The sequence below is a fragment of the Antennarius striatus genome, chromosome 20 (assembly GCF_040054535.1).
Source record: "Antennarius striatus isolate MH-2024 chromosome 20, ASM4005453v1, whole genome shotgun sequence".
Classification (NCBI taxonomy): Eukaryota; Metazoa; Chordata; class Actinopteri; order Lophiiformes; family Antennariidae; genus Antennarius; species Antennarius striatus.
The window spans coordinates 15,968,858-15,981,951 of NC_090795.1; the positions used below are offsets into that span (position 1 = coordinate 15,968,858).

General features: G+C 43.6%; 1 protein-coding gene across 1 annotated transcript in view; it reads left to right on the forward strand.

Moving 5' to 3' along the window:
• Positions 1-12,909, forward strand: part of sspo (SCO-spondin) — an 87,069-nt gene extending 74,160 nt beyond the window's left edge. Inside the window, exons 111-117 of the mRNA XM_068304597.1 lie at positions 188-352; positions 1,524-1,732; positions 2,517-2,612; positions 7,174-7,234; positions 7,795-7,925; positions 10,780-10,930; positions 12,802-12,909. Of these exons, the coding sequence (XP_068160698.1) occupies positions 188-352; positions 1,524-1,732; positions 2,517-2,612; positions 7,174-7,234; positions 7,795-7,925; positions 10,780-10,930; positions 12,802-12,824 (836 nt within the window). The 3' untranslated portion in view covers positions 12,825-12,909. The remainder of the gene's footprint in view (positions 1-187; positions 353-1,523; positions 1,733-2,516; positions 2,613-7,173; positions 7,235-7,794; positions 7,926-10,779; positions 10,931-12,801) is intronic.
• The last annotated feature ends 185 nt before the right edge of the window (positions 12,910-13,094 follow it).

A 13,094-nucleotide genomic window follows, 5' to 3' on the forward strand; every position in this document is an offset into this window, starting at 1 on the left:
ACTTTACCAGACCTCTGTTGAAGACCTTGGTGTTCCTTCTTGACATCCACTTGGGTTTTTCTTCTTGAATAAAAACCCAAATGATTGTCGTTTCTGTTTCCGGAGCTGAGGAACAGCTGCAGGTAGATGAAGGTGAGATGATCTCTGACATGAAAGTGTTTATAATCCTCTTCCTGTTCCCCCTCAGTGGACTGTGAGTGGGCCAACTGGTCCCAGTGGAGTCCATGTTCAGCAAGCTGCGGTTCGGGCCAACAGAGCTCCACCAGAGTCAAACTGCGGTCCAGCCAGTACGGAGGAAGACCCTGTGAGGGGCCCGACCACCGCACCACAAGCTGCATGGCCCCTGACTGTTGTGAGTGAGAGATGGTGGTCGTAAATGGTAGCATTAGCAGTGACAGCTGTATTTACAGCAGTAGGAAGACTTCTTTCATGTCCCCTTACTGCTATCATGCCTGTCAGGATTAACGTCCTCACAAAGCACTGGAGCGGTTTATGATGTTAACAGCAGATTTACCGCTTAGATTCCAGGTGATTCTTTGAACAGTAGGTCTCAGATTCCCTTAAGGTGGAATTACTATAATGATGGCAGGGGTTTATTGATCACGACTGTCTGGATTCTTTGAAGGATCTACTTATGTTTTGGTCATACAGGCAAACCTTGGTTTTTGAACGCTTTAGACATCGAACAAATTGGAATTCGACCAAAAAATTCGGAATTTTTTTTTGTCTTAGAAATCGAACAAAATTTGGAAGTCGACGCCAACTCGAACGACCATAAATGTAAAAATTCTTATCTTTATTGTACTTATGATTTAACATTATTATTACATACATTATTATTATTATTATTATTATTATTATTATTATTATTATTATTATTATTATTATTATTATTATTATTATTATTATTATTATATACATTATTATTTTAGTTTACTGTATCCAATAATTTTTCACTTGATTTGCGTTCCATTGCCTATGGTACGAGTTACGGTACCATAAAACTCATACCTTAGGCTGACCTGATTACGTCCATGTTTTGTTTCTTTCTTACATTCTCCTGTTTGCTTCTTTCTTTTACATTTCTTTGATATGTTTCATTACTATACAATTTGATATATAAATGACATTGTGAAATAACATGTGTTGAAAAAAGGTAGTTTTCTAGCGTCTTGGAACGGATTCAGACCATTTACATTATTTGTCATGGGAAATTCGAACTTGGAATTCGAACAAATCGCTATTCGACCAGCCTTCAGGAACGAATTGTGGTCTGAAACCGAAGTTTGCTTGTATATGCCACATATACATATTCTCTACATATTCGCTACATATTCTCCTGGATGAGAAAGTAAAAGTCAACCTGCTATTTATGCAGGAGAAATGTGTAGAAACAGGGATGTTCACAGTATCAAGAATAAATAAAAGAGAAAGCAAAAATAAAATCCAATCATACAAACATGTTAAAAATAGCATGTAAAAATATGTCAGATCATCAGCAGGGGGGTCCTGTCCCTCTGCAGGGTGTCCCGTGGAGGAGCAGTGGAGGAGGAGTGTGTCTGAGGAGGTGCTGCTGTGTGAGAGGAGCTGCCAGGAGATTTACTCCCCTCCCATCAACTGCAGCCACTCTTCTGAGGGCTGCGTGTGTCGGGGGGGCTTCTACCGAAACACCCAGGGGGGGTGTGTCATTCCCGCCCTCTGCCCCTGCCATGACCAGGGTGTCCTGAGGGAGGTAAACTCACGCACGCACGCACGCACACACACACACACACACGCATACACACACACACACACACACACACACACACACACACACACACACACACACACACACACACACACACACACACACACACACACACCTTGTACCATTGTTGCTGCCTCTTTGTGGTGTTTGTTTCAAACTATGCTTTACCCCCCGCCCCCACTCCATTTACTCCTATTGTGTTATTTACTCATAAAGAATGACCCGTTAAAAGATGAGTGACATGCCCCCCCCAGGCCACTTTGCAGCCTCATCCATTATGTAATAAAAAAAAACCCCGGCACTCGGACTGTCCCTCCGTCTCTTGTTTTCTCCATCACTCCTGTCATCTGTTTCCTCCCTCTCCCACTTATCCTTTCTTTCTGCCAGTCTGTCCCCCTTCACTCTCTGTGTGTAAACGATTGACTTTTATTTTATTGATTTATTTGTTTTATATACTGATTATAATCCCTGAAGGGAAAAGTATGACATATATCTCTATAAAACCCTCTACAGTTTTCTAATCAACCACCTCATGAATATGAACCACAAATGGCTCCGTCTGAGCCACAGTCCCTCCCTAGTGGGTGATTCTGTACTGTAACACACACATGCAAAATACATCATGACGTTTTATGTATTAATATAATTACAGCATCATCACCGACATTCATGACATAAATTATGCAGCGAGGTATTTAATGATCGTCTGAAGAAATAGATCTGGAGCTGTGTGTGTGTGTGCGTGTGTGTGTGTGTGTGTGCGAGCCAGGCCGGATCAGAGTGGGAGGAGGGATGCCTGTCCTGTCGCTGTGTGAATGGGAGGAAATCGTGCCAGTCGAGATGTTCAGCGTTCCACTGCGATGAGGTGAGACACACACACACACACACACACACACACACACACACACACACACACACACACACACACACACACACACACACACAAACTCTGATAAGGGACAGTAAAGTCAAAATGAACTAGGTCTGTATTTGACCCGGGGGTCCGGGGGTTGGAGTCCACTGCTCCACTGTGGTTGCATCATTTTTCTGAATGCCCACTAATACTAAAGGGTTAACTTTAATGTCACTAGGCAATCCTTCCTCTCATCCATAGTACAGTGGTACCTCTACTAGGAAATTAATTGGTTCTGGAAGACATTTCATAAGTAGAAAATTACGTAAGTAGAGACGCGTTTTCCATGATAATGCCCTAATCCGTTCCAAGCCTCCCAAAATCCAGACATAAATGTTTTATTAAACATAAAAATGCATCAAAACATGTAACAAATACATGTTACGATTAGATTATTACACAATAAAAGAGAGTTGTGCATAATGTAAAAACAAAGAATAGAGTAAAGAATAATAATGATGGTCATTTACCTTTTAACTGCTGTCCTCATTGTTTTCTGCCCTCTTTGGTTCATGCCCTCTTGCCCCACCATGAACAACAGAGAGAATTCCAGAGTGAACTCCTTTTGAACTTCTCCAACCACCCACGCGATGCCTTAAACTCCTTAAACTTCCTTTTGTTTTAATAACGTGGTGATTGTAGATACATTACAGCCATATTCTTTGGTGAGATCAACCAAACGCGTCCCTTTTTCATGCTGTTCTGTAACTTCTTGCTTTGTTTGTACGGACAATGGGATGCCAAGAAGACACTAGGTAATAGCCAATGGCAGAGCAGCTATAAGAACGTTGCATTCAGGAACCTGTGGGAGCTGCGAGTATCAGCCCATACTGTATTTTTGCCTTTCATAAGTTGAAATTTCTTTTGTAACTAGAGGCAATATTTTCCTGTTGAGGCGTTTCGTAAGTTGAAAATTTCATAAGTAGAGACGTTGGTAAGTAGAGGTACCACTCCGCTTCAAAGTGTCTGCCATTACTTTGCCCAGCTGTCAGTGGATTGAAGCCCTGCAGTCTCCCTAAAAGTGAAGTTAGCTCAGAATGTAGTCAGCGATGACAAAGTGACCCTGTTTCTCCGGTGTGCTTACCTGAGGTAGATCCTCTCACAGCCAGCCGTCAGGAAGCAGATGTTTTTAATTATCGTTGTATTTTCAGAATCACAAACGATGGTTTTAGCTTGGAGGCAACTCAGTTGGAGAAATGTTACACTTGGCAGAAAACCAAAACGTACCAAATACTTCAAGAAAGGCAGAAAAGAGGGTTTTTAGAGAGCTCAGTCCGGTCAGCCAGTACAGCTCCCTTCTAATGGTTTAGCTCCCACAGTTTTTTTGCTGGTTCCAAACATCTCAACCTCTCTCATCCTCATCAGGAATGTGTGGGATGTTGTCTGAAAGTTGCTGCTGTAACAGATCAATAGTTGACAGCCTTCCACCTGCCTGCTCCTCTCCCTCCTCGTCTCGTAAAACACCGAAATCTGCTTCCCGAGAGAAGTTTCAATTCTTCTCTACAGTTTGGCCAAAGCTGAGACTTGTCCCAGGAAAGCCCCGGTGATATTTATTCAAAGCACAACGTCAGTTAACAAAGTTTTAATTTTAAAATCAATCAATACTAAGTTTGGTGTCTATTTAAAATTCATTTAAAACATTCTGGGATAAGCTCTGGATGATAGTTTTGTCCTGTCGTGCGTGATGATGGCGTCAGTGTCGACTTGTCATTACTGGTGGCAGGCCGTTCGCTGAGAAAAAATACTCCGTCGTCCTTTGTGAGCCGTTAGCAGCTGGTCATCCAGCAGAAGACCGTGAGTCATGATCAATTATGCATGAGCTCTGTGCGAGGCAAATGAAAAGTCCAACTAAAATATGAATACATTTCTGTAGTCCTGGAGAGATGTGGACATTTCTGGTGAAGCACAAATACAGATTCAGCCCAGCCTGCCCTTCTACAGGTGAAGGTGAAGGCTGATGTCAGAGACGTCCTGCTGAGGCAGGATAATGAAGCTTTCTTCTGCCAAACACTCCATCATTCACCATGCTGACATCTCACCTTCTGTTTCTGAGAGTCAAACTACCAGTAAAAGTCAAATCATCATATATTTTTGTGTACCCTGCATGAATTAACATTTTAAATTAGGATGGCAGGACTTAACTTCCATTGAAAACAGGTGGTAGTTCCTTATCAGGTAAATACTGTATATTGTAAGTACAGTAGTACCTCGAGATATGAGCATACAAGTCTTTCCCACATGTTGGTCTCATCACCTGAGACCGGATCTCGTTCTTTCCGTGTTGGCGGATGGATACGACATCGGTGAGACCGGATCTCGTTCTCCTTGGTGGACTAAAGACGTAGGTCGTGTGTTCTCGTGACTTTTGCATTTCTTTTCATTCTTTATCACTGTTTATGTAACTTATAGATAATTAATTATATGCTGGTAAAGTCTGCATGTCCATTGGTTGATAATTTGTTTTTTTTTTATAATTTAGGTAGTTTGGGGCTTTTTTACAGGACGACGGGAACGGATTAAAATGATTTTTCATTCTTTCATTGTCTACCACTTGTTCCACTTATTGTGGGTCTTGATTAATTGATTTTAGTTATTTTCAATCAGGGAAGTGTTGATTTACAAACTCAGTTATGGAACGGATGAAACTCGTATCTTACCATGTTAAAGGAATATGACAGAATCCATCCTTGATCCTTCGATCGTATTTGCAACAATATTTTGTAGGTTCTTCCTTTGACAACCTGGAACTCTTCCAGATACACACACCCCATCATTACACTCCATCAATGCATAAAAACTCTTTCCTGCGTGCAGACCCGTCCTTGACTCAGTGGGATCAGTGTGTAACGTTAGTGCTTCGGTGCTGTCTAAAGGCTGGAGTAAAAATACTTTGTGCTGACATCCGGAGCTTTAGAGGAGAGGCTGATTACACCAGTGAGCTCCACGCTGCTGGCAGCGGACTGACTGCTCCACCTGTGGTACCCTGATCTGGCATCCCTACATCCCTCACCCCCCCCCCCCGAGGCTGCGTTTACTTATGTCTCAGTGAAAGTGCTTATTATCCTGGGTAATATGCAAAGGTCTTCATGCCTCCTCCCCTGATTGGCTGTAAATAGGTCACTGTAGTTATGTTTGGCTCACAGTTTTTTATTTTATTTTCAAAATTCCAAAATATAACTTCACTGGTTTGGTTGGAGAAATTTTCTTTCTTTCTTTTTTTTTAAATTTAACGATTCTTAATTTAATAGCCTTTTTTTTTTTAATTTAATGTTTATTTTCTGGACCAGACACCTCAACAGAACTCCCATTTCTATGTCACAGCATTTGTGCAACACAGACTGAACTACCGTTTACTGTAACTGAGGAGTCCTTCCCTTTGAAATAAGCAGGGATCTACATTTCACACAGTTTCTACCCAGTGACACACCAAACACTCGCGTACGCTCATGTCCAGAGGCTCCGTCTACCAGAGGGGGCTGCTGACAGAGTGGGAGGACAGGTCCTCAGGGTGGATAGTTAGGAGTGTGTGAGACCTGGCGCGCTTTGAGGGTGAGCTGAGGCTGAAGCACGCTGTTAGACGTGTGATCATGTGACTCCTCATGCTAACAGCAGCTATTCTCAGACAGACTCCACAGGATGTGCTACTTACCTCTGGATCCCTGAGTCTCAGTGACTTTGTGTCCTATTGTCAGCGTCTCACTCTAATTTGAAAGTCTCCTCTTTTCCTTACTTCCTCTCCTTCACCTTTCTGTTCTGTTCTCTGGGTTCTCTTCTCTGTAGTTCCTCCTTTTTGCTCTATTAATTCTTGACCTCATGATTCCTGTGAATTAGGGATGAATAAATCCTAAATCTGTGAGGAGAAAAATGACTAGTGGTGCGTTTTTTTGTTTTTTTTCTTTTCTATCATGCGTAACTTATACACACAGGTAAAGTCTGCATGTCCATTGGTTGATAAAAATGTATTTCCATAATATAGGGGGGTTTGAGGTTCATTTACAAGACTGAGACAGATTGAGATTAATATTTTGTGCGTTTTAGTGGGTTTGGTCATTATTTCACTTTTCCTTAAGCGCTACTATTATGTTTACAACTTTTTTTCCCCATTCCTTGAATCCTTGAATAGATTGTCCCAAGAACCCCATTGAATAAGATTCTAACTTTTTAAGGGTATAGTTTACAGAAATGTATTAAACCTAAAGCAGAATTAGTAGATAAGACAAAAATAATGTACTACTTGATTTTTGTTATTTGTCTTTTCCTTTTTCTAATTTATATAGAATTAATTGTTCAGTCTCCAGGATTGCTTGTTTTAATTACGTTTCATGCATTTAACTCTGAATGTCACTGAGTAATGAGACCAAAACTATATATGCAGTCCAATGTCCAATGAATTGAGTTTGAGTGTTAAAATGGTGATGTCTGTTTCATCAGAGCACTGTATTATACAGCTATGCATTTCCATTGAGACTGATGAGATGCTATTGCCTGACAGCTACTGGCTTCTGTCTCTCAGGGGGAGGTGAAGGTGGAGGAACCAGGCAGCTGCTGTCCGGTCTGCAGGAAACAGTTTCCAGGTTTGTACAGTGTGTAGAAGAACAGCCCCCCTGAATAAACCAAAGCCCCCTGAGAGCATCTTCCCAGTGGAGGAAACATCACAAGTCTGTGAGGGCCCCCCCCTGTGAGGGGGTCTCTGGCTCCTTCTCCTCCTCTGTCCTTTTTCTCCTCCTTTCTCATGCAAATGCATCCCTACATCCAATTTTAAAACCGTGTCATCTTCGGCCACTTTGCTGATCACAGGTCTGCTGGAGTCTGTCCCAGCTGGCCAGGGGTGAAAAACAGGGTACACCCCAAGATACGACGCCAGCTTTGGATTGACCAGCTCACTTTAGTTGCGTGTTTTTTGAGGTGGAAGAAAGCCAGAGAACCCAGAGAGAACCCACGCAGAACCATGGAGAACATACAAACTCTACACACAAAGGACTTGAAACCGCTCATGCAAATACAAAAAATTAGAAATCTAAAAATACTTTCAAGTTTTCCACTCCTGGCTCACATTGTCTCCTTTCTCTTGGCTTTCTGTCGACCCAATTAGTCTGTCCTTTCTTATCGCCTCCCCCCTCTGTGTTCCTGTTAGGGGAACCCATGCCAGAGTGTCGTCGCTATGTGCAGGTTAGGAATATCACCAAGGGAGACTGTTGGCTTGACAACGTGGAGGTCAGCTTCTGCAGGGGACGCTGTTTGTCCAGGACTGATGTCATCCTGGAGGTACGCAGAGATCTCCACACGAACACACACACAGGACGTATGTATCTGAACGTGCATTATTGATGAACATTGACCTCAACAGGAAAGGAAACTGGGAGCAAAAAAAAACACAGATGAAACCTCTCCAATCATGACTATACATTTAATTAGGAATGTTTCGCAGTCATCATAAAGACCTTGTTCATTACTGCCTTTGCTGTCGGTCAACAGCCCAACTGTCCATCTGGTTCCTCCTTAAACACGAGCCACTGGCTGCCAGGTGTCAACAGAGCTTTTGCAAAACAAAGTGAATTCAAATTAGCGGCTGCTCTCACTCACTGTAATGTCACCTTTCCACTAACAAACACGCTCCAGCTGCCGGTTCCTTCTGTTTGCGGTAGTTGTACACAGGCTTTACCTGGTTTCACCAATGATTCCAGGTAAACAAACATCCAGCCGTTGGCTCGGCGTCAGTCTAGATGAGATGTTCTCAACGGGAGCGCGGTGCAGGGGTCACGTGTTGGAGTCTGCTTTCCTTTCCTGCTTCCGCTTGTTTTGATTTTTATATGTTGTATCTGGCTCATCATTTCATCACCATGGCAACTTTGTACTTGTATTTGCATGCATACATCACCACCATAAAAATACAACCGGTCAGATTAGGGAAAATAAACATTCGCTCAATCATTAAAAGCCTGTTACCGAGGCAACTAAGATGACAACCGGTGACTAGGTGACGGATAAGTTTCCTCTTCATTCATTCAGCAGGAGGAGGAAGACAAACCAGCACTGTTTACACTAATGACACCAAACACCATCTGAAGGTTAAAAGCAGGCAAACACACACACACGCACGCACGCACGCACGCACGCACGCACACACACACACACACACACACACACACACACACACACTGAACTTACCAATGTATGAACCACAACTACCAATAGAGGTACTACTCTGTCACCAGAGTAGAAAGTCCATCTTCCTGATACTAGATGTCAGAAAGTCAAAGCGTTTTTAAGAATGATTTACTAATAAAACACTTTAAACAGTATTCTTTTTAATAACGGCAATTAATGATCCCACAGATAATTGTAAGTCGTCTGCAAAGCATTGTGGCATCTTTCAGCTCATTGTTTTGGTCTTAGCAAGCAATGAGCTGCAGATTTAATGTCACTGACAGCAGGTAGTCTCCAGTATAGAGGAACCTGCTGTTGGCAAACTGGTCAGAAGCCAACAACAGATGACTGGTGGACACCATGAAGCAGCTGAAGGATCGTTGATGACCACACCAGGGTCATGAGCTCCCATGGTGTCTCCAGATGATGGTGAAGTTGTTTTGTAACTGCTGAATGCTCTTCTTCCCCTTTCGGCTTTCCCCTTCAGGGGTCGCCACAGCGAGTCAGTGTCCTCCATCTAACCCTGTCCTTTGCATCCTCTTCTCTCACACCAACTACCTTCATGTCCTCTTTCACTACATCCATAAACCTCCTCTTTGGTCTTCCTCTAGTTTTCCTGCCTGGCAGTTCAAAACTCAGCATCCTTCTACCAATATATTCACTATCTCTCCTCTGGACATGTCCAAACCAATATCAGTCTGGCCTCTCTGACTTTATCTCCAAAACCTCTAACATGTGCTGTCCCTCTGATGTACTCATTTCTGATCCTATCCTTCCTGGTCACTCCCAGAGAGAACCTCAGCATCTTCATCTCTGCTACCTCCATCTCTGTCTCCTGTCTTTTCCTCAGTGACACTGTCTCTAGACCAAACAACATCGCTGGTCTCACCACAGTTTTGTACACCTTTCCTTTCATTTTAGCTGAAACTCTTCTATCACACATCACACCTGACACTTTCCTCCACCCGTTCCATCCTGCCTGGACACGCTTCTTCACCTCTTTTCCACACTCTCCATTGCTCTGGACTGTTGACCCTAAGTACTTAAAATCCTCCACCTTCTTGATCTCTTCTCCCTCTAACCTCACTCTTCCCCTTGGGTCCCTCTCATTCACACACATGTACTCTGTCTTACTGCGGCTAACCTTCATTCCTCTCCTTTCCAGAACAAACCTCCACCTCTCTAGCTTCTCCTCCACCTGTTCCCTGCTCTCACTACAGACTGCTGAATGCTGCTCTATGTTTACCAGTGGACTGAATACAGTGTACTTAACAGAGCTCATTTGGGTAAAAACATTATGACTGATGAGGTTACAGTTTGGTAGACAGTAAAGCTCCGGCAAGCTGCACAATAACACTTATCTGAAATACAGAGCTGCTCCATCCAGACTGGTAGACACCAAACTGGTGAGACAGGTGAGTCTTCAGCACAGGCCAAAAATAGTCAGCAGGCCGTGAGCACTAGACAGTACTCAGGACCAAAGAAAAAAGTTGATATAAATTAATAAAGTGAATAAATAAATGATTTAGTTGTGAAGTTAAAGCGTGTCTGACTACCTGGCTGAAGCAGTATTACCTTCCACACTGGTGGATCCCTGTGTTTACACCCAGCAGTGTGTTGACACATGAACAATCACCTGTACACCATAATGTTATGTAAAGCAGGAAAGGGAAACAACACAAATTACACGCTAAAAGAATCACAGGTGGTGTCTTCTCATAACACAAAGCAGGGAACCAGAACGGAACCACATGTCTGTCTCTCCTGGAGATCTGAGGTTGAGAATAATGTTTCCGACTGGTGCCGTATGTAGACTGTAGCAGCGCAATATATAAAATGTAAAAAAAAAAGTGTTTTTTGTTTTGATCTCACTTGTTACTTCAGGAAACAATCAGATTTCAGCCGGAGAAAGCGTCCGTCTGGGTCCACGCATGCCAGTAACACTTCCCTTCCATCGTCTTGTCCCCCCCAGGAGCCCTACCTCCAGTCGCTGTGTGAATGCTGCAGCTACCGTTTGGACCCCAACACCCCCGTCCGCTTCCTGAGCCTGCAGTGCGCCGGCGGGGACAGCGAGCCGGTCGTCCTGCCCATTATACACAGCTGTGAATGCACCAGCTGCCAAGGTGGGAATGTGGTCGGCTAGACTTGTATGTGCATCCGTCTCGTCATTGTGAGAGCCCAGCATTTAAAATGAGTGTGAAAACATTCCCATATCAAAGTGTTTACACACTCAGTTGTGAAACGAGAACATCGTGGGGGGCTAATGGGTATTTTACAAACACGGAAAGTCAGGGATGTGATTCCAGGGAACGTCCCAGACCTTTCCCACACACACATTTATTTATAATTTCAGCATTACTAAAGGTTTTGGATCAGATTAGTTTGGATTTTTTTGTTTTATTTTTGAGAGGTTAGAATCCACCGGATCTAATCCTGATTCGGTCAATGATCTAATTCTAATTTGATCTTGAATTGCAGAGCACTTAACTGTGAACTTTCATGGTAATTGATTATTGATTGATTATCCTTGTTACAATTAACAACGATGAATGAAGGAGGAGGAAGTAGGAAGTACGTCCTCTGTTGGATCCTGTCTTCATTACTGAGTCTGTGGAAGAAACCCACCGTAGATCCTGGGAATGTGTCCATCCCAGAATCCTGGATGTCTCCACAGCACACTCAATGTTGAATCTGGTAATGGCGCAGAGTTGGGGGTTCCCCCCCCTGACGTCTGTTGTTGTTTCCACAGTTTTGAGCTGCTGGTCAGTGGAAAGTCATGTGGCATCAGTGTGTTTAATGGTTTGACCCCACAGGTTGAACCAGCGTCACGTCCGTGACGTCCTCTCTTCATATGATCACTGTGGCACCCTCCGTTTGGGACACACACACACACACACACACACACACACACACACACACACACACACACACACACACACGGTCACTGACATACAGATTCACGCCGCTGCTCACACTATAATCCCAGCAAACATACGTTTGCCTTTGGCCACCATGAATAATTCAATGTGGACCCCCCCACCTGTGAACCAATTACGCGTTGATCCATTCATCAACACGGCTGATTGCTTGAGCTAATCGGATGTAGCTGCAAACGACACAGACCATCAGCCAGCACACACACACACACACACACACACACACACACACACACACACACACACACACACACACACACACACACACACACACACACACACACACACACACACACACACACACACACACACACACACACACACATTAACACATATTAACACATATTAACACTTCATTTTCTCATTTCTCATCTGATCTGATCTTTCCTGACACACACTGACACCGCCTGGCCCCCCCCCCCAAAAAAAAAAAGTCACACACTCTCATATTTTCCATCTCCATCACATCCCAAAGATTTTCAATGGGGTTATGGTCTGCGGTGACCAATCCATGTGTGAAAATGATGTCTCATGCTCCCGAACCACTCCTTCACAGTTTCAGCCCAATGAATTCTGGGATTGTCCTCTTGGAACATTCCCGGTCAGGTCCGGTGTAGGTTCAGCTACAGTTTGTGTTCAAAGAATGAGGTCAGCTGACTACCTGAGTAAACTGGACGACCAGGTCATTCTATCAATGGATTGTTTTCTTCCCGGACGGCATATTAGCCAGCAAAATGAACAAAATGAAACTTTTTGGAAAGTTTCTTTGCAGAGGGTCAAAGAGGCAGTGAGGACACGAAAGAGGAACCTTTGATAAAATGTAAAATTATGGTTTTATTTTGTTGTATTTATCCACCTCTGCTTAAAGGCCAGTCTGTGAAAATACCGTCTGATGTTAAACCGGTCCGTGGAGCAAAAAAGGTTGGGGACCGCTGGTCTATACATTGAAGCAGCTTTCATACGGGTTCAGTTTAATGTAGACCCCCAGATGTCCCAGGATGTGTTTGGTGATCTCACACAGAGATACGCTGATGACACCGGGCTTCTGTTCTCCCCAGGTGGTGACCTGTCTAGACGCTGAGCTGGTGTGCTGTGTGTGTGTGTTTGTGTGTGTGTGTGTGTGTGTGTGTGTGTGTGTGTGTGTGTGTGTGTGTATGAATGTGAGAGCTGTCCGCTGAAGCCAGCTGGCTGATGGATGGAGAACCTTGAGGTGGACGGATCAACAGATGAGTGAGGAGATGAGCCCCTGATGATCGATGTTGCTCTGCAGCCTGCAGTCGTCATATAACTGGATGCTGATCATTTTCTACTGTATATGTAAAGACATTATAATACAATACAAGCCTGACCT